Here is a 26,944-nt window from a genome sequence, read left to right as displayed (position 1 = left end):
GACACATATTAAGTGCCTACTGCATACAGATAAGTACCCTCGGCCCAGAGGAGGCAGTCTACGGCAGCACAGTGTCTACTCTTAGGAAGCTTCCCACCTAGTAACAGAGGACCAGCTTTCCATGGGTAACTATCCTAGACAGAAATGCAGGATAAATGTGAATGAGAACGGTGCAGGGATGCAAAGGCCAGTGGGTCCACCCAGAGGAGACAACCTGGGAGAGGGAGCATCTAGGAGCTCAGCCAGTGAATGCTAAGAGAGAGCCCTACAGATGGGCAGAAGGGAAAGGGCGAGACACCGTGGGAACAGGGTGAAGGGTAACACGGGGGGAGGCCCTTGAGCAGAGCCCACAAGAGGCTCTGGAAGATTTCTGAGCCAGAGTGATGGCCCAGGCCCAGCCACGCCCCGTCCACCACACTGTCCACCCTGAGCTAGAGGGATGTCAGAAAGGCCCTTCGATGCCCATCCTCCCATTGGCCCCACTCCGTCTTTCCCCACGTCCAATCCGTCACTTAGGAGGTTAAGATCTGAAGGACATTCTTTGGTAGATTGCTGCCCATCTTCCTGTAATCTGTCTGATCCGTGGCTCGGACCCAGGGTTTGTGCAGACTACTGCAAAGGTAGACATTGAGGGTTTTCCCCAGTCCCAAAATAAGCTGAATTTCAAATGAGCATTTTCAGCCAGTAATCTCATTTTGGTTTGTCTGTTAAAACAATACTAAAAATGACAGAGCCAGTGGTGTGAGTTCTGGGGTCCTAAAAATAATTCCAGAGCGTGGCTCTTTCCAACAATGAGATGATTCAGATCAGTCCCAATGATCTTGTGATGGCGAGAGCCACCTGCACCCAGAGAGGATTGTGGGAACTGGGTGTGGGGCACACAACATACCATTTTCACTCTCTCTGTTGTTTGCTTGAATTTTGTTTTCTTTCTCATTTTTTTGATCAGATTTTTCTTGTGCAGCAAAATAACTGTATAAATATGTATACATATATTGGATTTAATATATATTTAACATATTTAGCATGTATTAGATTACTTGCCATTTAGGGGACAGAGTTGGGGGGAAGGAAGGAAAAATCTGGAACATAAAGTTTTGCAAGGATCAATGTTGAAAAATTACCCATGCATATGTCTTATAAATAAAAAGCTTTAATAAAAAAAATATTAAAAATAATAAAGATGAGAGAAAAAATAATAATTCCCAAGAAATCATCTCCAAAGAAAACCCTCCTATCTTTGCAAAGGTGGAGAGGAGGAGGCCTGTGAGCACAGAACACTTACTAAATTTGAGTGAGTGTGTGTGTGTGTGTGTGTGTGTGTGTGTGTGTGTGTGTGTGTGTGTGTGTGAGAGAGAGAGATAATGTCACTGATTCTTGCTGAACTTTTTGACTTTTTTATTCTTCATTATTTATAAAAAATGGTTCTCTTGCTTAGGGAGAAGGACAGATATTTGAGGAAATTAAGAAATGGAGGAAACATAAAACTAAGATGACTTTTTACAAATACAAATATTTTATTTTTTCCCTGAAAAAAAAACAAAAAACATTTAGGTCCAACCAAAAGTGTTTCATCCTGCTGCAGCCCATGTCGTTTCTTCCCTTGTACAATGCTTGCCTATATGGCAAGAACTCAGACAGCCATCTTTGAATATGAAAAGCACCTGAAATCTTCCATCTTTTAGTACAGTATTTTAGTCATCGGTACAACATGACAGCATGTTTCAAGAAGGAATATTCCCAAATGCAACCCTGCAAAATGTAACTCAGTACAGCTGAACAAGCAGACACAGTGCTGCTCGAAATTGAGCATCTGAGAACAAGGTAAAAGGAGGGGTCCCAGGGCTCCGTGATGACAGGTGGACCTGTTTACAGAGAGGAGAAAGTTAAGCCGAGCTCTGTTCGGCTCACCACACGAGGTCCCACGGGGGAATCGGCTCAGGCTCCCCCAGACACTCCCTGCGGCGGCTGTCACCGGCACGGCCCCCTTTCTTCCACTTGCTGAGATTCCTCCAGAGGAGGCCAGTGAAGCTTGTGACAGTGAATCTCGCCTCCTCTCCTTAAAACCGTCCTGTCAAAACTCACTTGGCGCCCTTCCCCGAGGACGGCACGAACCCCGCCACCGGCTGCTGGGACTCCCAGAGCTCCAGGGAAATGAGATTAACTCCCTCCTTGGCGAGCCAAGGCTGCTTCCTAGCAATGCCCCTCTCGGGCTCAGTTTCCTCCTTTGCACTTTACATTCTCTGATTCTATGAAAAAGAGCTGAAAACCGTTCTTGAAGAACTTCTGCTTTACATAATCAGTGTATTCTTGAAAAGTTCTAAGTTCAACTATCTTCTAAGACAATGCAGTCCGACTCAATTATTACAAATGAGGACGCTCTATGAGGATCACGGCACGGACCGGACAGCTTAACCTAGAAAATCATCTATTCACATTATATATATTCTACTCTGCTTTTCCTTATCTTGTTAAGTATCACCCAATTACATTTTAATCTAGTTTGGGCAGTGTATTTGATACTGCTGCTCTAACTGATCCAAAAGCCTTAAAAGAAGCATTTTGTAAAGTCAATAGCCACCCCTCATGCAGCTACTGCCTAATCCAGATTGTCACATTATGTTTCCTGAAAGTAGGGACCACATGTAAGAACTGACGTTTCCCTGACTTTCGATTTCACCCGAATCCCTCCCCAATATTTCTCCTCGGGAGAAACATCCAGCTAGAACCCCCCAAAATCCCACTATTGTTCCCTGACTAGATTTATTTTTTTCTCCCTTCAATTCAGTACAAGAAAAAATAACCCAGAATAAAGAGATGATGTACCCAGCTGTTAGCACACACTGTCCAGGGGTTCAACATGAAGAGAAAAATGATGGAAACATTCATATATCTGCAAACTATAAACTCTTCCTTTAAATCACTTATTTGTAACTTCCTGCTATAAAATATAGATTTTTTTTTTTTTCCCCTTAGAATGTAGCTAAGAAAAAAAAAAAATCTAAGTAGGAGGCTATGGTCATTTGGCTGTTGATAATTTAATTGTTCCAATGTCTGGAACATATATATTCTGGACAGTAGTTGCGACCTATTTTCAAGGTTACGTTTTTGCAAATGAAATATTTAAATATACAGCAATCTCTCTGGAGATATTCTGGCAAATAGTGCAAATAAAGACATTCTTTGGGTCGTGATTTTAAAACATTCTCAACATCATATCCTATTGACAATTAGGTAACAAAATATAATACTGTAAATATACACATTTCCCAACAGCATTAGTTTTACATTTAGGAGTTACGTCTGTTGAAAAAATGAAAAAAAAAAAAATGATTCCACTACAATATTTTCCACTTGTCCAAAAGTCATATGTTTCTACTTAAATAAATATAGAAATCAGCTTCTATGTCTTTTGAATGGTTTTAGCTTCAGCCCAAACACAAGAACTTCGCATTCCACCCACCTGCTTATTATAACACAACTACGGTGCCATGATAAATACCAGCAAAGGCAGAAATTTGCCTGAAAACAACACATCGACCATCTCTTTAAATTATATACAGAAGTGAAGGTTCCGTGGATCCCACGTGTAGATCGTCTATGCCAGTGATGGCTTCTGCCCGGGCCAAAGAGAGTCCACAGGGCCCCTGGGAGGGGGCTGAGCACGAGGTGCCCCCGGGACTCTGGGGCCGCTATCTGATGTGGCCCGACGCGTTGATCCTCTTGCTGGGTGTCCCTGGCAGCAGGTGCCCACTGGTGCCGTTGGTGACGTTGGCGGCCGAGTCACTGACCCCGATGTAGTCCACTCTGCTCTCCAGCTTCACCAGGCGCTGCAAAATGTCGTCCAAGAGGACGGCTATCGTTCTTTTCAAATCAGCTGGGAAAGGAAAAGACAGACCACATGAGAACAAGGGGAAAAGTGACTAAACAAGCTTCCCACAATGTCCTCGTGGCACAGCCAAGGCATTCCGTCCTCCGCCAACATTTCTGAAGGTACCGGGGGTACCTGGACATCACCATCAGACTCGGTTTCTTTCTCTGTAAAACACAGGGTTTGACTAGATGGCTTCTTTCCGCTCTGGAGCTATCATCTAATATGACTAAAAACATCCTTTTCCTAGCATTTGACTGTGTTTTGACCAATTTAATTTTGCATTTGGTTGAAAAGCACACAGACAAGTCCCTTTAATTATCTGCCTTCTTGGCCAGAGAAACTGGTCATGAGGACTCAAGGCAGGCCATGGGAATAGGTAAAATGAGTGATCAGATAGCCAAGAATGAAGAAGATTTGAGTCCAGTGGGACCTGAGGCAGAGAACTTGGGGGGCCATGCTTGTCCACTGCAAACGGGAGTTGTTAGGAGGGAGAGGCCAAGGCCTTGAAACTGAAAAGGCCCTGTCCTGTGGGGACCGGTGCTGACCCAGGGAAGGAGACAATCTCTTTCCAGGACTCTTCTGGGGAAGAGGGGTTCATCCTGCAGGTCTAATTCCAAGGTCTGCCCTCCAAGGGTTCCATGTCCCCAGGATTAGAACCCGGGACCAAGCTGCTCAGGAATACTATCATCATCATCATGCTAATTATTATTATCTCCTTTCTCCAAAGTCTTGTCTGTTAACTTCCCTCTCTCCCCTAACATAGGCACGCTCCTGGGCCCTGACCAGAAGCTTTACTGACAGAATCAGCTAAACAGTCACTAACCAACTTCTGTTCCTGCACAGATTAAATTTACCCAGAACGAAGCTCCAGAGCATCTTCTCGTCAAAAAGAAAAAAAAAGGAAAGGAAAGTTGTTTTAAAAGGTAGAGAAGAATCCCCTAATGTGTGACCCAGGCTGTACTTTCCCCTTTATATCTGGCATAAACTGAGAGAAAGAGATAACAATTTTGTCCTTATCCTCCACTCCGACCAGTGTCTCGCTTATGGAAACTGAGAAAAGGAAAAAGCCAAGAAACTCCTGGCTCCAGAAGACCCCAAAGGCTCTCCCTGCCAAAGAAGAAGTCCAAGAAGGAATCAGACACCATGCTGCTACTCTGCCTGAGTTAGAAAGGAACTAATCAGGACCTCGAGGTAAGAGTGAGGTAAGAAAAAGCTATTAAAGGAAAATGGAGCAATTAGTAAGAAAGAAAATCCTATTTGTATCTTGGAATGTTTGACTTAACGACACACCAAAGTGCAATTAGCTTGGAATGAACGGTTTTAATAAAGCCTTTTCCCATAAACACTGAGGAAATTGGCCTGCGTGTAACAAGCCTGAGCAGAGAGCCACCTTTTCTGTCTTCAGGACCAACACTTTTACTACCCAAGACTGCATGCGTCCCCTGCCTCTGTCATGACATGAGCTAAAAGCCACTGGGGAAGAATGAGCTGAAGGAACAACCCGCACGGATCACTCCTGAAACCTGGGCCCTACAATAAGCGAAGAGAAGGGATGGGTCCCTCCCCTCCATTCCACCTGAGAATGACCTACATGGGTCACCCCCAGCCCAGAGGAAGGAAGGCTGTCACAAGGCAGGGCCGGTTTTCAAGGCTGGCCCAGGGATCTCAGCTGATTCTGGCTCAGGCCAGGGCACTATGGTCTGCTTCAAGATCCTGGGGCCTTTATCTGTTCCATGTCCGTAAGGCACCCTTGTGTAGGTAGAGTCTGTGGCGAGGCATTGAGAAGATGAAGAAGAGAGAAAATAAAGGTGCATGAGAAAGAAAGGCCCTGGGAACCAAGGTCAAGGGCCTAGAAGAAGGAAGCAGGCAGAGGAATGGGCCAACTGGTCACGAGGAGGTCTCTACCTTCTCCTGTAAGGGGGGCACCAAGAGCGGACCATGAGCGGAGAGGTAGAGGGAGGAAGGAGCCTTCGTCTTCTCCACGGTCTTCTGCTCTGCTGGGGAGGCAGCCAGAGAACTGAAGAGAGAGGGCAAGTTTCTTTTGGCTGCTGTGCTGAGGAAGATAAGGAGTCAATAAAGTAGCAGAAGAGACTCGCCTGAGGTGATTCTGCACCCAGATTTATGGCGGGCAAAGTCAGAGTCAGCAAAGCAGAAACAAGCCCCAGACTGGCGGCTCGAGTACATTAGAGTGGGTATGGAGGCAAGAGAATCAACACTAAGACGGGAGAGAGGGGATGGTGATGGGGGCCCTAAAGTCGGGATGAGGAAAGGGAAAACCAAACTGAACTGTCTGTGTGGGAGCGGGATAGTTATTGAGACGGTCCTAAAGAGTAGAACCCCAAAGTGCAGAACGTGGCAGGCAGAACAACTCGCCAAGTTCTAAGTTAGAATCGTGACGGTATTTCTGGGGGTGGAAGATATTCAAGAGTTCAGTGATCAAGGGCTGTCACTATGATTACTGAAGTCCATGGACTGATAACAGCTTAGGGGAAAGATCAGATGTCAAGGACTGAAGTCACTGAAAAAGAGAAAGATCCACAAGACGGTAGCTAGGTGGGGAAACTGAGTCTCATGGACCTCAAAAATGTCATTTAGAAATGGTGATCTGGAAGCAGCTGTGGAAACTCACTTCTCCCTGGCCTTGTAAGCCAAAGCAGTGGGAAAATTGGCCACAAGGGGAAGGGACTGCAAGCATTGTGGTGTCACGGGGAAGAGCCAGGATTCTGTTACATCAAGAAGGGGGGAAATATTAGTTGAAAAGTCCAAGAACATAAAGGGTGGTTTGTGGACAATAAAGTGGGAGTTCCAAAGGCCACGGGGGAATTCAGACAAGAGCTGGTGATTTGAGCTCGGGTAAGATGGAGAAGGAATAAGAGGGAAAATGGCATAGAATGGGCCTGCTCACCACACCTAAGATAAGTGAACTGGTTCCTGGGATTGGGAAGGCCATGTTGATTGTTCCTAGAGGCAGCGTGAGGCAGACAGTGGAGAGAGCACTGGAACTGGAGCTCAAGAACCAGAAGCCTCTGTTAGGATTCTTACAAGGTGCTAATGTAGCCTGGTTCAGTATGATTGATCTGATCCTACAAGGAGATGTTATGGCCCAGAACTTGAAACAAGGTAATGTGTTTAGTTCACACCTTTAAAGGAGTTCTCTCATTGGTTCACACATTAGACTTCACACCTTTAGAGAGCTTATGTAACGAGGAAAGAAAAAGCCTGTTCTTGGACTTCCAGAGAATTCACAGAAACCCACAGAAACCCACAATCCCACTCTCGGAGCAAAGTCAAGATTCATTCCAACTTCCACCTTTGTGCTGGCTGGAGACATTCGGACAAGAGCTCTCGGGAACCAAGTTGAGAAATAGGCCTCTAAGAAAGCTAATCGGGCCCAGGAAAAGATTCAGGATTTTGAAGGACACAATAAAGGATCTGGACTTTAACTCCTGGCTGCATTTGGGATTACTGAACTGAAATGAAACTAAAGCTGCCTCCAGAAGCTCCCCAAGAAACCTGCTCCCAGAGAACTATTATATTTTAGAGAAAAGAACATTACAGCCTCTGTACCTTCCAATGGTGCCATGGGCAAAAGTCTCCAGCTATGAGCCTCAGTTTCCTCACTGGTAAAGACTCAGTGGCTTTGAGGCCATCCTGACTTTAGATCAAGGACCCCCAGCAGCAGGACGACCACTCTTGGTCTTAAATGATGCCATTTTTATCAACTTTCACAACTTAAAAAATTCTGCTTTATAGGAAGATTTCATTTTAAACACAATTCAATTATGTATATAAATACAATGTTGTAGAAATATTAAAGTCTTAGTAATTCAGAACCCACTTAGAAGTCATGAGTAATTCAGACTTTAGTTAGATTGGGATAAAAACTCACCTTTCCGTAATCTATGAAAGGTTATTTTGCTAAACAAATGATGTAAATCAGACTACAGAGGGATTTCTGGGTCTTATTAAAATTTTTAAACACTTCTCAAGTTTCCATAGGAGCAGACTATTGGCAGAAAATGTGCTTGTTTCAAACAATCACCAAGGCGAGTAGAACTGAAAGAAAGACCACAGTGAGTAGATTTGAGTCAATAGATGTGCTTTGTATCCTGGCTCTACCAGGCACTTCCTGCCATCCTCCCAGCCAAGCGCCCTGTGGATCCCTGGACCTCCTGACACCATGACCTAGGTGACCAACTGCCCAGGCCAGGGCAGGCAGATACATACAGCCATCCTCACAGCTTCACCGCCAGCTAGCCATTCACCCTGGCTGATGCCGGGGGGGATTCTGCTCCCACCATCTCACCCCCTCCCAAGTTCTACTCTGATACTGGGAACAATAATGAAATCATCATGATTATTTCGATAGGTAGTTAATTGGATTCCTCCGTGGTTCTAATTCTACCCCTCACTCCACCTCTAGTGCCCTGCAAACTAAATACCTTTTCCGACCGCCCTTCTTCCTTAGATCTCTCCCTCTATTAGAAAATAAGTCTTTGAGGGCAGAGACTATCTTGCTTTTTTTCTTTTAATTCCAAATGCACACAGTTGGCACATAGTAGGCACTAGATACTTGGGGAAATGTCAACAAAAAGAATGAAAAGTGGACACTAACCACTAACGGAGGTCAGGCAAAGAGACAGGAGAATGCCCCCTCTTTTTCTCTTCAGAAACAGTGAATTCTGGGTGAAGACCGAGAAGGTAAGTTTGCTTCATTTCAAATGAACTAATCAAAAAAAGACTTGAGAAGCAGAGGTGAGAGGAGGGTTTTTCCTAAATGAAGGTGATTTAAAAACCAAAGTTACAATTAAATGTAAAATTCTATAAATGCTTGTTTACTAGCATAATTAGGTATTTTTGTTGAAAAGGACAGGCTTCCAGTAAGTAAAAGAAAGTAGTGAACACTAGCAAATAGAGCTTGATCACCTAATCTGCTTAATTATAGTTTTAAAAAAAAAAATTTAAAGAGAATAAATGACAGGCCCCTTAATCCCACAGCTAATCACAAACTGACTAAAAATAGTAATACCATAATCCATTATTGCCAACTACTACTTAGGTATCAGAAACAATAGTAAACAACAGGATTAAGTGTGAAAGGGCCAAAGAAAATAGAATTCACACAATGGTAAATAGGGATTTCAAAATGTACTACTATAAAATGCCTATTTTTGTCAATAATGATATTGTAACATCATAAAATCCACATCTTAATAGTTATATGGGAGAAACCACTAGAGGCAATACGATTATCACTATGTGAAATACTAATATTAACATCTAAGTCCTAGCCTCTCAGCATGCAACATCATTTTATTATACAATGGAAAACATAATTAGGAAAGCAATAGTTTGGTGATTTGAATATACCATGGTTTCCAATTAAATATAAATATAAATAAAAATCCTATTTTAGTTCTCTGCTCTCCCATGCATACATACAGACAGACTTTCTTCCTTCTGTTCATGAGTGTAGCAACTGCAACAAAGGGAACGGATTCTGAACGAAGCTAAGATTTCGGCTCCCTCGTGGAGCCGGAGATCAGAGTGTGACCCAGCACACGGAATAAGCCCATGAGCCACTCAGATCCAACACTGTGTGCATGAGAGGGAAGGAAGCCAGGCTGCATTTTGCCAACATGATACTTTCTAAAAGAAGCCCAACAATCTCATTTTGCCTAATGTGAATCCTCAGATCAACTTTCACTGTGGATGCAAAGTCTACTTTTCATTTTCTCTGCTCTGTCAACCAGATTTCTAAGCTGGTTTTCCCCACCTGTAGAGGAAGATGTCTTCCACCATCTGTTCTCCAAACACTTAACAGCAACTCCATTACTCAGCATTCACCTAACAACTGTTTTCTTCAGCTTCTGCAACTTTTAAAACTCAGTATAAACAGTTTTTTTCAAAAGGAAATTTCAATTAAAATGGACTCATTTTTTTAAAATTTACTTGCAAGAAAGGTGGCCTGGTTGTACTGGACTTAAAAGTAGACTCATCACCACTCTAAAAAATAGAGTAGTTGATCAATGGACTAGGTTAGATTCCCAAGACACAATAGTCAGTGACTATAGTAATCTAGTGTTGATAAAGCCAAAGAGTTCAGCTTCTGAGATAAGAACTCGCTATTTAACAAAAATTGCTGGGAAAATTGGAAAACAGTATGGTAGAAACAAGTTATCAACCAAAACCCAATGCCCTACACCAAGATAAAGTTGAAGTGGGTTCATGACTTAGACACAGTGATACTATAAGCAAATTAGGAGAACCAGGAATATCCTATCTCTCAGATCTGTGGGAAAGGGAGGAATTTATGGTCCAAGAAAAACTACAGAATGTTATGAAATGCAAAATGGATAATTAAATTAAAAAACTTTTGCACAAACAAAACCAGTGAAGTCAAGATTAGAAGGAAAGTGGAAAGCTGGGAAACAATTTTTATAGCCAGTATTTCTGATAAAGGCCTTATTTCTAAAAAATAGAAGGAACTGACTCAAATTTATAAGAATACAAGTCATTCCCCAATTGATAAATCATCAAAGAATATGAACAGATAATTTTCAGATGAATTAAAGTCATTTCTAGTCATACGAAAAAGTGTCCTAAATCACTACTGGTCAGAGAAATGCAAATTAAAACAACTCTAAGATACCACTTCACACCTCTCAGATTGGCTAAGATGACAGGAAAAAATAATGCCAAATGTTGGAGAGGATGTGAGAAAACTGGGACACTATTATATTGCTGGTGGAGTTGTGAACTGATCCAACCATTCTGGAGAGTGATTTGGAATTATGCCCAAAGGGCTCTCAAACTGTGCATACCTTTTCACCCAGCAGTGTATCTATCTACTGGGCTTATTTCCCACAGAGCTCTTAAAGGAGGGGAAGGGACCCACATGTGCAAAAATGTTTGTGGCAGAAACTGGAAACTGCGTGGATACTCATCAGTTGGAGAATGGCTGAATAAGTTATGGGATATGAACGTTATGGAATATTATTGTTCTATAAAAAATGATCAGCAGGAAGATTTCAGAGAGGACTGGAGAAACTTGCAGGACCTGATGCTGAGTGAAATGAGCAGAACCAGGAGATCATTGTACACGGCAACAAGATTGATTATATGATGATCAACTGTGAGGGACTTGGCTCTCTTCAACAATTGGGTGATTCTAGACAATTCCAATAGACTTGGGATGAGGAGGATCATCCTCATTCAGAGAGAGAGAACTATGGAGATGGAATACATAGTATTTTTACTTACCCTCTCTTAGCCTCAATTTTCTCCTCTATAAAATGGGGAAAATCCTAGTATCTTCCTCACCAGTTTGTTGGGCCAATCATATGAGACCATACATGTAAAGTGGTTTGCAAATTTGAAAGTGCTCATATTTTGGCTGTAATAAAATCTGCAATTTTACTTTATAAAGGAAGGACCCTCCAGAAAGGCCAAAATAGAGACACATATATATGTAGCTATGCACCCATGCATATACCTGTATCTATTTCTCCATATGCACGATTTTAAAAAACCAAAGAACATGAGTTAGTTAAATACCTGCTACATGCCAGGCAATGTGCTAAGCACAGGGAGCCCAAAGACAAAACCAGAACAATCCTCCCCTCCCCCAGATGTTACCTTTTATCAGGAGAAACAAGGGAGAGCAACAAGGAACCAAACTATGAGCAAAGAGGGCCCGAGCAGGCCAGGGGATCCAAGCAAGATTCCTGTGGGAGGCGGCACCCGAGCTGCTCCTGGCTAGAGATCTCCACGGCCGGTCTGATTGGCCTGGGAAGTAGCGATCATCAGCCTGCAGAGGCTGCCTGGATGTGGCCTTGGGCCTGCAGGAGTTTACCGGAAAGGGACCGACCTTATCAGACCACTGCTTTAGGAGAGCCCCAGGTAACTGAGGGGCTGAGGCCGTGAGAAAGCTGCCTCCACTACAGGGTAACCTCAAGCAGAGAGAAGGGGATGATGGGAGCCATTGTGGGGCCTGAGGAGCCATGACTGGGCAGCGAGCTGCAGGGGGAGGCTAAGAACGACACTCAGACCATCAACAGGGAAGAAGGATGCTGGGAAACAGAGGAAAATGTCAAGAGAAAGCTCCTGGCTCCAGGCTGCCTGCGTGTGTGAGTGCCCCCTGCACATGGGGGTTGTCGGCAGGCCAGATCATCCATTAGCGTCCACAGCAGCAGAAGTGAGTCATTGAAGGGCAGGAAGAAAAATGGGTGGGCTTTCTTTGGGGCCCTATCAGGCCTGGGAGAGAGACAGTAAGTAAAAATTACTGGTTCGAAGATAAAACTGTGATGGAGTCTAGATAATCTCGCCTCAGGGGACAATGAGCTGTCCAAGATAAGCAGCCCTGGGACACTGCACACCCAAACTCATTTTTATGCATTTAGACATCTGCAGCAGGCTGCGCTGCTTTCCAGCCAGCTTGCACTGAAGCAAGGGCCTGAGCAGGGCTGAAACTTTCCCGGCCTCTCTGACCAATGCCTTTCCCCAACAGGGATGGTCTGAGCCTGCGTCTACACTGGCTGCCATCCAAGGCAGTCACTCTGTCAGCCCCAGAGTGACCAGAAAGGGACACATTGGGGATCTCCTCAAGGATTTTCTGCTGAATCAGAGTGGCTGCAATCTTCACCGGGGAAGGCAATGTCTATGAAATCACCATGGAGAAAAGCTGCTTTAGGGCTCAATCACAGGGGACTGCAGACAATAACAAGGGAACTTCTTGACTTTTTTTGCAGTACTAATCCCTCAGCAATCAGTACAGTAAAGCCCAGGGAGCCCTCCTTAGAACTGTTTTTTTTTTTTTTGTTTTTGTTTTTAATGCATAAGTAGCTGAGAACTGCAAAGGAAGCCAGTTATACTGAAAAATGGCATATTAAATATCAGCATATTTCTGAAGTTCACAAATCCAAGGGTTAAGAACTCCTGATTTTTAGAACCTGCTCTTTTGAAAAAGTCTTTCAAGCTTGAAAACCTCAAGGAGAAATTTGATAACGGGAAAAGAAATTGCTTTTACTTTTGCTCACGGGACTTTTTGGAGCCGAATATCTTTTCAGAGCCCACAGAATCTATTCCAGATATTATCTTGTCTCCTCAATCATCCCATACCCACAACTCTGTCCTTCCTTCTCAGCTGAGAATCATGCCTCTGACAGAACCGAGTCCAATCTTTAAAGGAGCCCCTTCTTACTCATTCTCTTCATCTTAAAGCTCTTTAATACCACCCCCCACACCAGTCCTGCACATGTCCCCGAGACCACAAAGGGGTAAATCTTTTGCCCAAACCAAACCCTGTCCATGTGCACTTGACCCCACGGCCTAGGATCTTCTTCAGCAGACTGCAACCTCAATCACTTCCCCAATCTTCATTCTGTTTCTTTGCTCTGCTTTCAAATGTTCCCCTATCAACCCCATCCTTCAAAATCCTTCAGGAAGCCTCCTGCCCTTACATATTACCTCTCCCCTCTCTCTCAGCCATAGCTCTCAACCTACTTTGGATTTATTCACTTTGTATTTATGCTGCTCTCTATAAATACTTGCTGGAAGCAATCTGTGTCATCCCTGTCTCCGTATCCCAGGGCTTGGTCCAGTCCCTATCCCACAGAAGGCCTGAGGAAATTTCTGCCCCTTGATTAATAAGTACTAGAACACAGGAAGACTCTGGGAGTGGAGTCTCCCATTGGGGTCAATCCTCCCGTCACCAGCAGAACAACACTGGATTTAAAGGGAAGAGATTAGGAAATCTTTACTTAGTAAAAGTAAACCTCATTTACTTTGAAATTCTGCAGGCTCTTAGTTTAAGCCAAACAAGATGTCCACTTGAAAGGTGTTTTCATTTAAATGCCTGGAGGAATTGAGTTTCTTAAAATGAAATTCAAGATTTTTCAAGTTCAAACACAGCTGGGAACACAGCTAGTCCCAGTTTCACTGCCTAATTGTCACTAAATGTCTGCATGGAAGCTTTTAACTGGTAAATAAGCTGCTTCTTTGAGGGGGTGAAAGAATTCCTATATTTATTCTTGCCATTTCCTCCTTCCCTCCTGGTTCTCTCTACTTTGCTTGGGATTTTTGTTTTTCTAAATAAAACCTGAAGCCAAATGGGCAAAGATGGTGGGAGGGACAAGAGGAAGAGCTGGCTGGCCTGTGTTTGGGCTTCTCAATCGATCAAGAAGTATTTCTGAAGGACCTACAAGATGCCGGGCCTTGCCACTGGGGCACAGAACAAACAACAGCCCCTGGTACAGAGCTTGCAGTCTACCGGCTCTGAAATGTGGGTATGAGGCAACCTCAGCCTGTGATGAGAGGCTGTTCTTAAACGTGGCCGGACCAGGACAGCGAACAGGCCAGGAAAGAGGCCGCGTCCCTCAGGGAGCTTCCCAACAAGTGGGCACTGAAAGAATGGGGGGACGCTGGATACCGTGTCTGAGGCAGCCCCCTGCGTGACCTCGGCCGGACAGGCTGAGAGACGCAGGACACACGGCGAGAGCAAAGCTCAGTTCCCACCCCGACTTCAATGGGAGGGAAAGGCTGGAGTTTGCGGGCGCCATCTTACCGTATCCTGCCAGGGACGCCCCATTCTCGCCATTCACGAGGCTCTTGTTCTCCTCGGCCAGAGCTTTCACGTATCTCTTGCTCAAGTCCAGTATCTGCTCCCGCAGCTCCACGCTGCTCGCGTGTCTCGGGTGCTGGAAGGTGTAGTGCAGCAGCATCAGCCCCCAGATGAAGCCGAACACCAGCAACAACAAGCTCAGCTTCTGAGACATGTTCTTTCTGGAGAGCGTCAGGAACATTCCGGATGTGGGCAGCCACCGAGCCGGGGTGGAAAGTCAGGGACCAGAGCCACGGGCTGAGCAAAAAAAAGCCGGAGGGGCTCCTTTAATCTCCCGCTCGGCTCGGCTCCATCGCCATCCCTCCAGCTCCGAGGCAACTCGGCGTCCCTAGGTGAAATTCAGAGGAAAAGTATGGTTACTCTGGCTGTTCTATCCCAGAGCAGCAGCAGGGAGAGGGCAGGGGTGGTGGTCCGAGGAAGGCGGGCTCCTCGCTCACCTCATCCCCCTGCAAGTCTCCCAGGACAGTGCCCTCCACAAAGCTCTCGGAGCCGCCGAGCCAAAGTCCATCACAACCACTACCACCAACAATAAGTGGCAGCAAAACTTACTCATTAAGAGCTCAAAATGGCCCTCACGGGCAGCGCGGCTGATTCCAGGCCACAAGTTTGGGTACGGGCTTAAAGCCACCTGTGCTACAAACTGTGAGAAAGGTTAAAGCGGGCATAGGGAGACAGGACTGCGGCTCACGGGCCCCACAAAGCCCAGAGAAGTGGGAATGAGATGGACCCAGGGATGAATTTGGGGCAAGCCTGGGAAGAAACAGACTGGAAGCTGGAGGAGAGGAGGTCTGGCAGGAGGAAATGTTTATAAGAAGTAAGCTCCGTGGAAAGGCCGCTGGGGGACGCATCACTAATGAGCCCGACTCCCTCGAGGCCATCCAAAGACACGGTTCTTAAGAGCCCCCTGGTTACCAGACTGAAGGCCCAAGGCCAGGAGGGATACAGTACCAGCCCTCGGGGAGGGGATGGACACAAACATGGGCATTGGAGATGCCTCAAGTGTCACATGGAAACATGGCTTCCCCTAAGCCTCCCTCAAGTACCACCTTGTTCAAAAGGCCTCCCTGGGCCTCCTCAATGGCACTGCCTTCCCTCGGAGACCCCCCCAATTTGCCTTGTACTCTGCTGGTCTGCGTGTTCTCCCCCATTAGCCTCAGAGCTCCTGGAGGGAAGGGGCTGGCTCTGTGGCTTTGGAGTTTTGTTTTGATTGGGGGGGGGGGGGGCCTTCCTTGTACTTAGCACAGTTCCTGGCACATAGCAAGCAATCAGCAAATGTTTGTGGACTGCTTATCATGACAGCTGAGGAAAATGGGATCAAAATAGAAAGGGAGCCCAGAAGGGGAAGGAAGGGTTCTCCAGGAGCAGATGGCACCTGAGGTAGGAGAGGGGGGTTCTCCTGAAGCCTCCCTCCTGGAGGGCCCTGAGCAGAAGTGACTACGCAGAACCACACAGAACCAAATGGCCCCGGCGATATCCCCCACCTCACCTTGGCCGTGAAGAGAGAGCCTAGATGGGAAAACTGCCCGTGCTGAGTGATGGGAGAAGATAAAGGCAAGGGCTGAACTTGGCACCAGCTGGGGGCTGAGGACTGGAGCCAGTCGGCAAGGAAACTGCCAAATCTCCGGAGTTGCCGTGGGAGCCATCTTGATGGCACCCCATAAATGGCTGATCTTTAACTGGCAAGCACTGTTATCTTTATGAGCACTAATTGGAGCTCTAATCATTTTTGCTGACCTGAAAATGCTTTGTGCCCTATGAACTTGCAGGAGAAATTAGGGGTGACAACCTCAGGGCTGGTAGGCAGAAATTCCCAGATGTGGGTGTGGCAGCGAGCCTGCATGATGTGCCCCAAAGTAGCCCCAGTCCCTCTTGTCAGGTCTGCCTCCACAGAAGAGATGGAGAAGACGCCGGGGTGTGTCCAATCTCCCCAGGAAGAGAGGGTCCTTTCTGACCGCAAACAAATGGGAGTGAGGAAGGGGAAGGGCTCGGGCTGGTGGGCACCCCTGCAGAGGCTGGCTGGCACCAGACAGGGATGCCCCAGGAACACATGCTTAACAGAAAGGAGCACGTGGGGGGCCGGCCCCAGCGATCCACTCAAATCTGGGTCCTTTTGTAAATCCACTGCAGGCCAGGGCCTGCCACCAGCCTCTCCTCATCCTGCCTTGGGAGTGGACTGAGCAAAGCCTGGCCTTGCACCTTGAGGCCACAAAACAGAGCAGGGACATCACCCTGGGGGAAGCGATGTCAGAGAGCAGAAAAACCCAATGGATCTGGAGACGTGGGGACTGGGTTCTAATCACGCTCTGCCCATTTACTAACTGTGCGACCTCGTCTCTGCTGTTAATGATGACTGCTCAGGTCCAGTCCTTCCAAATCTAAAACCAGGGTCGTGAGGTTCTGCCTTCTGCGGCAGAGGCCGGACATAGCTCACGGCGGCTGCCGCCCAAGTCAATCGATTCAGATCAACGAGTGTGTAGCGAACTCCTACTGTGTGCCACGAGTGTTTAGTGAGCTCCTACTGTGTGCCAAGGGCCATGCTGAATGCTGGGCACAGACCCAAGCCAAAAGCAAGCCAGTCCCTGCCCTGCAGAGAACACCCAGAAGGAGCTGAAGAGGAGTCCGGGGGGAGAAGGCATCCCCAGTGGGACACCATGGAGAAGAGTAGAGACAGGCAAGAAACCCTGGAAAGCCGTGAGAGATAATCCAAGAGAAAAGAAGATGGCCCAAGTGCCCTCTCAGGCTGCTTCTGCTCTCAACATATGCTCCCAGACCTCTCCCAGTGGCGGTCTCCAGCAGGTGGTTAACCCAGGATCTGGCAAGTTGTTTTTACAATACTGGGACAGCTGTAAGTCAATAGAGTTAATTTCCCTTGCTTTATGCATAAAACTATTTTTTTAGAAGTTTTCCAAAGGACACACAAGAATCCAGAGGCTATAGGCAAGACTGCAGGCATATATTAAGTGAGCAGGGGGGAGACACCCCAAAGGGAAAGGATGGAGAACAGGAAGGAAATGGAGCTCAGGGTCCTGGACCCATCACCAACGTGCGGCCCCTTGATAGAGCATCCAGGACATAAACTTGTCAGGCTAATGCTTTGGAAAAGCACCTCTTCGTTTTTGCTAAAGTATCACGAGAAAGGGTTGAACAGCATCTGTTGGGCCTCGGAGCCCCATCCCAACTGGGGCCTTTTCCTTCCTCCCTTTGGGTACCACTGGGAGTGCTGAACATCCATCCTACTTCCTCCGACCTTTTATCCCTATTTTACACCTGTCTGAGGACAGATCCCCTGGAGCAGCCAATCCCCCCACACCTAAATTCAGGTTCAAAGAAAAGTGCCAGAGTCTACTTGCTCATGGCTAACTAAAGCCACTTTCTTCTCCAGATGGACCTTTTTGATCCAGATTAAGTGGAAGGGAGGGGAGACAAAGAAAGGGAATCAAATTAAACACTTTATATCAGTAGTGCCTTTATTTTTACATGAAACCACAGGGCTGATACATAATTAAATCACCTCCCAATTCCAACAAAATGGGCCTGGGTAAGCTTAACTGAACCCTCTGGCTTTCTCCTCCACTTTCAGGCCTTTCCCCAGCAGTGGAGGCAGCTGAGGCCTCACTGGAGATCATCCCTTGGTCTCTTTGGATTTCCACCTAAAAAAGCAACTTCCCCAACTCCCAGCTGGGGAAAGATGGGCCCAAACTTCTCCCTGGGGCCTCTGGGAGAAAATGCAAAATCCCCAGCCCGCTTTTAGGAGTCTTCCACCTACCTTCCCGCTTTAATTTTATTTTTAAAACTTTCCTTCCAACTCTCTCCATTCCAGGCAAACCTGCGGAGGAGAGTTCTCTAAACGATATTCCATCTAGCCTGCCTTTGCCGGAAGGTGGCCCACACCCAGGATGCAGGCCCTTCCCACTTCCACCTCCTACATCCCCCAGTGCCTCCAAGGTTCAGCTCCTGCCCCACTTGTACACCAAGTCCTTCTCAACACTCCGGGGGTCTTGTCCCTCCCCCACAAATGGCCTTCTACCTAGTTTGTCCATACCTATGAATGCAAATATGTCCCTTAACTAAATGTTAAGTAGGAATCCTTGAAGGCAGAGATTGCTTGTATCCCCACAGTGCCTGCACTAGTGGGTGGTTAATAAATGATTAATGACCGATTTTACGATGCCCAGGGTTGGCCCTTAGCCCTCATTTTTGCACCCACACTCCCACTCTGCCATCTTTAATAATCCATCCCACTTTTCCTCTTAAACACCAAAACTCTGTCTCAAACTACCTTTTCTGTCTTATTTCCTCCTACTCTCCAAATACTCTACCTTGCAGCCCCCTCGATGCCCCCTCCACTTCTCAAACCCTCTGAAACAATCGTTAGCTCATTTTAAATCTGGGGACATGTCACGGCCCCTCCGGTCCCCCATGTTTTCTTAGGGAGTTTATTGCTGGGGAGAGTTCTGAGTTTCGGACAATCGCCCTGAGCCCCTTTGAGTTAGGAAGCTGTCTAAGTTGGGGGCTCTCTGCTGAGCTGTAGCTCTGCCTTTTGCTAGTCTCCGGCTTCTTTGTGCTGGTGGCTGGAATCATCCAGATTATATGAAGTATCTGCAGATAGGACTCAGGAAGTTGGGGGGAAAGCCAGCGTCCCCCAGGCTTTTCCCCAGCCTTCCCCTCTTTTTCCCTGTGAGTCCCATCTCCCCAGCTCCCCTGCCCTCAGCTCCCTGCCAGCAACAACCTCTCACACTCAAAAATCTCTTCTTCCGACTGTGGAAGGAAACTTCCCGGCCTGTCAAAAAAGGCCAAAGCAAACTCCCACTGCCGACCTCCCAAGGCAAAATTCTGGGAGTCAGCTAGCCTAACCCTCTTGCTTTTTGGATGAGAAAATAGTGGCCCAAGAAAGGTGGCTGATTTACTCAATTTCACCAAGGAAGGGAGGAAGGAAGGAAGGAAAGGGTGGAGGCCTCCAGCCTGGGTCCTCAGCCTCCCTTCACAGCCTCGTCACTGCCATTGTCCAGAAGTCTCTCCATAAATCTCCTTCAGTGCTGGGAGGGGAGGGGGGGTCAAGTGAAATGGGCTTCCCTCCTCCAGGATCCCCATCTCTTCTGCCTCCTGTGACCTTTAGTCCACACCATATAAATGAAAACGAAATTGCTCACTAAGGCTCACTATTTTTCCTGTGACAGTCCCCCTTCTAGCCTCTAAGTGCCTTGAAAAGAAAATCCTATCTCTATGTCCTGGAAGGCTCTGCAGAGAGGCAGCAGCGATGACCAGGAGCAATTTGTGTTCCTCGCTATGAGATGTCAAATTGACAACACCTGAAGTTTAAACTCAGACAGGTGCTGTCTGTCTGTCTGAATGTTTGACTGATGAATAAGGCCTCCTTTCCTGGGAGGATCCTCAGAGGCAGAACTAGAACCAGGGGGGAAGGGGAATATTTCAAAGAAATGGATGGAGGATCTGGCTAAGGAGCCCCCTTCCACACCCCGCCCCCATCCAAGCAGTCCAAAAGTAACAGGAACTGCCTGAGGTTGGGGGCAGGGCCAGGAAAGGAAGAACAGATTGGCCCAGGACTTCCCAGAGGCTTGCTAAGCATCTTAAGCTCAGATGCAGGCCAGATTTCTAACCCCCCTCCACTCAAGAGAGTTTGATTCATGGGGAGGTAGCGAGGTTGGAGGGAGAGAAGAGGGAGAAAATGACCCCCAGCTATGATCAGAAGTCCCACAACCTTCAGCATGGGCTATTTCCTTCCGTGGCACACTATAGGGGGTAGCACACTCCGTCCTGAGGAATACTGGTGGGGCTAAGTCATGCCCACAGGTGCCACCAGCAGGCTCTGCTGGCAAAAGTAGCCCCTGTTATCCACCTGCAGCTTAGAAGAGGGCAGACCCTCCTGCAGATACATCTTTTCTGCAGGACCTAAGACACCCATTTGCTGGGGATGATGGAAGGATGAGCCACACCCCTGCCCTGGGCAGCTCAGGAAAGTGATGGCTGAAAAAGGGAGGCTGCAGAATACGAGAGGGCAAGTTCATTTGGTTTTTGCAACAAGGCTAATACGGAAATGTTTTACATGACTTTACATGTCTAATGGGTATATTTTGCTAGTCTTCTCAATGGGTGAGAAAAGAGCTGGCGGGAGGGGGAGAATCTGAACTTAACATTTAAAAAATGGATGTTAATGTTTAACTTATAGTAGATTGTTGGGGGGAGGGGGGAGAAAAATTTGGAATAAGAGGTTTTGCAAGGGCGAAATGTTGAAAACTATCTTTGCATGGATTTGGAAAAACAAAACTATTATAAAATAAAATTATCAGCCAGATGATTGTGGAAAGATGTATAGAAGAATTACATGTTTAACGTATATTGGATTACTTGCTGTCAAAGGGAGGGGGAAGGAGGGAGGGAGGCAGAAAAATTTGGAATACAAGCTTTTGCAAGGGTGAATGATGAAAACTATCTTGGTGTGTATTTGGAAAATAAAAAGCTTTTATTTTTAAAAAGTGAATGTTTAAATTTTTTTGGAAAATAAAAAGCTTTTATTTTTAAAAAGTGAATGTTTAAATTTTTTTGGAAAATAAAAAGCTTTTATTTTTAAAAAGTGAATGTTTAAATTTTTTGGAAAATAAAAAGCTTTTATTTTTTAAAAAGTGAATGTTTAATTTTTTTTGGAAAATAAAAAGCTTTTATTTTTAAAAAGTGAATGTTTAAATTTTTTGGAAAATAAAAAGCTTTTATTTTTAAAAAGTGAATGTTTAAATTTTTTTTGGAAAATAAAAAGCTTTTATTTTTTAAAAATGAATGTTTAAATTTTTTTAAGTTAAAATCACTGCTACCAACCAAGTTCTTGGGTGCCCCATGCTATTTTTTTTTATATGAACAGCCAAAAACTAAAAATCTCAGGGCTAGGAAGGTCCCAATATTTTGTATCCATAAGATACAAAAGAATGGCTATTTTAATTAAAATAAAACTACATTAAGGGTCACAGACATTTCATTTTCTGGGGAAAAAAAGGGAAATTCCCACTAAGCTCAATAATACATAATAGGAAAAAAAAGAAAGCCCATCATCGCAAATGCAGATGAAATGATGGCCAAATTATAAACAGAACATCTGACATCCCTGCTAATGCAGAGAGGATTTTCTTTATTTAGCTGTTCCTCAGCACCGGAAAACTACTCTGGAAAACACAAAGTCTAAGAGATGGGAGAGAACGTGGACCAAGGAGAAGATCCGGGGAGTTCTTGAGAAAAGGGTTACAAAAGTAAATGGAGCTGGAGCTGCACGAGCCTTTGCTGCACCTGGGCTGCAGCCCAGCAAGGTGCCTGAAGGACGGCCTGCCATCCCCTGAGGCCGGCCGCAAAGGGAAAGCTGATCCCTCCCGAAGCCGCACGCTCCCTGTGAGCGCCCCACGGAGGCAGAAAACTCTGACTCTGGGACCAGGTAGGAAGGGAGAGGGCGGAAAGGGTCCAGGGTTTGGGGTGGAGGCTGTGGTCAGGGACAAAGAATTCTGGGAGGGCTGGAACAACCAAATCCAGAAATCCAGAAATTCTGGTCCTGGTGGCAGGCGGAATGGCACAAACCGCCCTGGGCTTCTCACTGCCCTCTGCCAACGGCAGAGCGCCCTGGCTTTGGGGAAAGAGTGGAGGGAAGGGCCCTTGCCAGCCCTGGAGGCAGGGGACGAGGTCAGAGCTCTGCCTGGACCCTCTCAGCTACTTAAGATTAGGCAAGTTACCCCATTCCTGGCAGCCCCTCCCCCCCTTTATCTGAAAAGTGATGATCATCTAGCCCCCAATGGTCCCCGAGGCCCCTCCCCGTGGTCCCCGGGCCCCTCCCCATGGTCCTAATGGTCCCCGGGCCCCTCCCCGTGGTCCTAATGGTCCCCGGGCCCCTCCCCGTGGTCCCCGGGCCCCTCCCCATGGTCCTAATGGTCCCTGAGGCCCCCAGGGGTCCCAGAAGGTCCCTGACGCTCCCTCCAGGGCTTATTCCAGGGCTTGCTAAGAGAAAGGCGGCTTTTAGGAGGCGTTCGCGCTGGTTCTCCCAAAGTCAGAGGCCAGAACGCGGACAAGAAGCGACACTACGAACGATGCCGGGTGCCCCTCCCCCCCGGGGCTCGGGTCCGTCCTCTCCCCGGGAGCCCGGGTCTCTCCCCGCCGCTCCCCGCCCGCCCCGTCACCATCGGGCAGTCCTGGAAGCTCCCCCCTCCGCTCCCCGGCCAGGTAGTTGGGACGCTGACTGTGGCCTGCGTTATTTGCAGGGACCCGGAGTTCTCTCCGAGGGAGCGCAGGGGAGACACCAAACCTCCAAGCCCTGGGTTCAAATGCTGACAGGGTCGGGGAGGAGCGGCGCGAGGAGCGGGACCGACTCCCGGCCCGGAAGTAGCCGCGGCCATGCCCACTTTGCAGATGGGAAAGTGGGGGTCCGGCCCGGGGGGCGCGAGGGAGGGACCCCGCAGGCAGAGCTGGGCACCTCTCCAGCCTTCTACACAGCTGGGGCCGCCGGGGCACAGGCGGAGCGAGGAGATCAAGGTCAAAACTCTAGCCCCGCCCCTCCCCCCGCTGCACTGCCCGGGGACGGGCTGCGATCTGCCCCGCTGGAGAGACTGCCCCGCAGAGGAGCGCCGGACCCAGGGGGCAGGGATGGGGGCGGGGCCGGCCCGGGTGCGAGAGGAGCTCCCGCCGGCGCCTCGCGCTCAGGTGCGGGCGCCGGGTTCCAAGTCGCGGGTCCCCCGGGGCGCGGAGGGAGGCCCGGCCGGGCCCGGCAGGACAGGGGAGGCACGGAGCGGCGCTGCCGCCCCCGGGATTACCTCGTCCGTCCGTCCGTTTGTTCGTCAGCCCAGACCGGAGCCGAGGCGCGGACACCGTCGGCGGCACTGACACGGGCACCGGCACCGGCGCGGAGGCGGGAGCTTCTTCTCTGCTCCAAGGCGTTGCACTCAGGCCGCCCCCAGCTCACCCGGCTTCCGCTCCGCCCCCTCGCGCTGCATTGTGGAGAATGTAGTTCTGCGGAGTTAAAGAGGAGCCTCGGCTCCTGGGAGGAGTCCCGGGAATCTCCGCCTACTGATACGCCCCTCCCTGGCCTTCAATCGGCCCCGCCCACAGACCTGCCTCTTCCTCCCACTACCCCACCCCCGGAAACACTGTTGCGAAGCAACCGGGGGCCTCCACCGCCCCTGGGCGCTCTTTCACGGCAGATAGTTGTGCGCATGTGCGCGGGTAGACTCTTTCTCCCCGTTCCAGCCCTAGCGGGTGAGCTCCGTGTGGAGAAGGGATCGCGGGCATGAAACTCAGGACTGGATCCTAAATTCAGAACGGGGAGTTTCCCCTCAGAGTTAGCGAGCCTCGGCCCTGCATTTGACAAATGGGGAAACTGAAACCACCGAAGTCGTGAGGCAGAAACGCGGGACTCGGAGTCAGGAAGACCCGAGATCAAATCCTGCGCCAGATTCCAAACAGGAACCATCCAGCCCCAGCCCCCGTGGATCGATCACCTGCCCTACGTTCGGCTTCCTGGATTAGGTTCTGGGCTTACAAGAGGGATAAAGCCTTGGGAGGTGTGGGTTCGAATGCTGCCGCCCGAAGCCCCGGGGCGAGCCTGGTCTGGGAAATCAGGACTGCGGCCTCGGTCCCAGGAAACTATGTATCGCTGGCGTTGCTACAATGTTGCCAGTGATGGCGGCGGGGGAAGTGGCGGCGGCCGGGAGCCTCCTCCCCGCCCTTCACTCTGGCCACCCTGGGCCAACGGCTGAACCTCTCAGCGCTCCAGCCGTCTCCGAAACTTAGTTTCGGTTCTCGTCACTTCTCTGAGTCCCCCGGCCTCCATCTGGGGCTTTCTCGGCAAAGACGCCGGAGCGGTTGGCCATTTCCTCCTCCAGCCCATTTTACAGATGAGGAAACAAAGCAGAGTGAAATGGCTTGCCCAAGGTCTCTAGGAAGTGTCTGGAGCTGGATTTCAACTCTGCCTCCAAGCCTGACACGGTGTGCATTATGGCGCCCCCTAGCGGCCCGCTAGGTATAGGTGCTAGGTACATGGTGGTACAGAGTCCATAAATATTCCAAAGAATAGAGTTGTGACAAAGGCTTGCCCTTACTTTCTCTCTTTTCACTTTGCACTAGAGTCTTGAAGGACAGCCCCCCGACCGACTGTACGGAGCTGAGAGGTCCATTTGTGTCTTCCTCCAACAGGCATCTATTAAGTGCTTACTATATGCAAAACACAGAGATACAATGGGGAAAGAACCTCAAACAGTTCCTGCCCTTACATTGCGAAAGAGGGCAACCAACATGTGCATGGAAAAATACATGCAAGGAACTAAACATAGAAACAAAAAGTAATTTTATAAAGAGAATGATAATAAAGAAACCAAGGATTCAAAGACATTCTCAAATTGAGCTTAGTGTCTTTCCTCCCAAACTTGCCACTCATCTCTAACATCCCTATTCCCTTGAGGGCAAACATCTTGCTTTTCCTAACAAAACAACAATACATTTTCTAGCTTTGTTTCTTTACACAAACTGTCATCCATTCTTGGAACTCCTCCTCCTTCACTTCTTCTTTGAATCCTTAGTTCTACTGTTCAATAAACAGTGAAACCCTATTGGCTCTAGGATAAAACATAAGCTCCTCTGTTAGTTTCAAAGCTCCTTTACAGTTTGCCATCAGTTCCATTACATAACACTTCCTTTCACGAATACTCTATTCCTTCTGGTTGTTCCACACACATGGTAATCCATCTCCCATCTCTATTGGGTTTCCTCCATATCTTCAATGCTCTTACTCCACCTTGAAGTCTTGCTTCAAGATTTGCTCACAATTTTGCTTCCACCTGAAGGTTTTCTTCTGATTACTAATGATCTTCCCTAAATTATTTCCTATTTAGTTTGCATTTTATTTTGTATGAACATGCTATCTCCCACATAGAAACTAAGTTCCTTAAGAACTGGGACTGTTTGATTTATATCTTTGCAGTTTGTTGATATGATTATGTTTAATATAGTATAGTACATCTGTCTTGCCTCCTGTAATTCTTAATATTTAGGGAAGGAGAAAATGAAATATTTGCAAAATTAATTTCCAATCTATAGTGTAAAAGTAAATATTTGTAAAGTAATTTCCAATCTACAGGGGGTAAAGAGTAAATTTACAAGTTGTGACATATGAAAGTTACGGAATATTATTGTTCTATAAGAAATGATCAGAAGGATAATTTTACAAAGGTCTGGAGAGACTTCCACGAACTAATGCTGAGTGAAGTGAGTAGAAACAAAAGAATATTATACAATGTAACAAGATTATGTGATGATCAACTCTGATGGATGTGGCTCTTTTCAACAATGAGGTGATTCAGGCCAGTTCCCGTGGTCTGTGATGAAGAGAGCCATCTGCATCCAGAGAGAGAGCTATGGGGACTGTATGTGGATCACAACATAGTGTTTTTACTTTTTTGTTTTTGTTTGCTTGCTTTTTTGTTTTCTTTCTCATTTTTTTTTCTTTTTTGATCTGATTTTTCTTGTGCAGCTTGATAAATGTTGGAAATATGTTTAAAAGAATTGCACATGTTTAACCTAGATTGGATTACTTGCTGTCTAGGGGAGAGGATGGGGAAAAGGGAAGGAGAAAAAAATTGGAACACAAAGTTTTGCAAAGATGAATGTTGAAAACTATCTTTGCATGTATTTTGAAAATAAAAAGCTATTATTTAACCAAAAAAAAGTAAAATCACAATTGAATTCTATCAAATATTCAAAAAGTAATCCCTGTATTATTTAAACTGTTTTCAAAATCAGAAAAAGATATTTACTTCTTTCTGTTGACCGTAGGCAAGTCACTTCACACAGTTTGTTTTAGTTTCTCTCTCTATAAAATGATCTGGAGAGAGAAATGGCAAACCATTCCAGTATTTTTGCCAAGAAAACCCCAAATGGCATCTTGGAGAGTTCTTCTTGAGTCATTAAAGTCCAGTGTCAGGACAAAAGTCAAAACAGCTCAGGATTCAGTGAATGGCCTTAGCATCTTTGACCAATCTCTAAGGGCCACCTTCAAAGCCATTGGAGCAAGTTCTCATCTGCCCATTCCAGCAAGGGAAGACTTCACATTTTTGGAATAGGTATCCCCCTAAGTCACCAATGGGTTTTAGGCTTGCCTGCTGCCTTCAACCTGCTATAGCCCACTTGTTAAGATGGTTTGACTGAACTGTGGCCGCTGCACAGGCTACAGTTTCTTGGAGCTACAGGTGAGAGTTGTGTGCCACGGGGAAACCAAAGGTAGAAGGGCCGGTCTGAAACTAACTCAGCAGCCCTCCCACTAGAGGGCACTATTCTCCGCTGAACACTATACATATATCTTGTTCAATTGTAATTGCAGGCTTTTGAAAAATATCATTAGAGCAAAATTAAATTATTTCCACTGCTTACTAAGGCAAGAAAGTATCCCAACATTTTAGAAATAATTTAACATG

General features: G+C 47.0%; 1 protein-coding gene across 1 annotated transcript; it reads right to left on the bottom strand.

The window, feature by feature from the left end:
- Positions 1-1,497: 1,497 nt before the first annotated feature.
- CCDC126 (coiled-coil domain containing 126) lies at positions 1,498-23,459 on the bottom strand. Its single transcript, XM_074266930.1, has 3 exons — positions 23,294-23,459; positions 14,439-14,823; positions 1,498-3,877 (listed from the first exon to the last, which is right to left on the bottom strand). The coding sequence occupies exons 2-3, from the start codon at positions 14,674-14,676 to the stop codon at positions 3,693-3,695; spliced, it is 423 nt and encodes a 140-aa protein (XP_074123031.1). The 5' UTR covers positions 14,677-14,823; positions 23,294-23,459; the 3' UTR covers positions 1,498-3,692.
- Positions 23,460-26,944: the final 3,485 nt, after the last annotated feature.

This window comes from Sminthopsis crassicaudata, chromosome 5, assembly GCF_048593235.1.
Source record: "Sminthopsis crassicaudata isolate SCR6 chromosome 5, ASM4859323v1, whole genome shotgun sequence".
Classification (NCBI taxonomy): domain Eukaryota; kingdom Metazoa; phylum Chordata; class Mammalia; order Dasyuromorphia; family Dasyuridae; genus Sminthopsis; species Sminthopsis crassicaudata.
This window is presented reverse-complemented; position numbering and strand designations above follow the sequence as displayed.

Excerpts from the sequence above, each read along its gene's own strand:
- CCDC126 (XM_074266930.1), bottom strand. The coding sequence starts at position 14,676 with ATGTTCCTGACGCTCTCCAGAAAGAACATGTCTCAGAAGCTGAGCTTG. Across the intron at positions 3,878-14,438 it reads GGCGTCCCTGGCAGGATACG|CTGATTTGAAAAGAACGATA; the intron begins GTAAGATGGCGC and ends TTCCTTTCCCAG.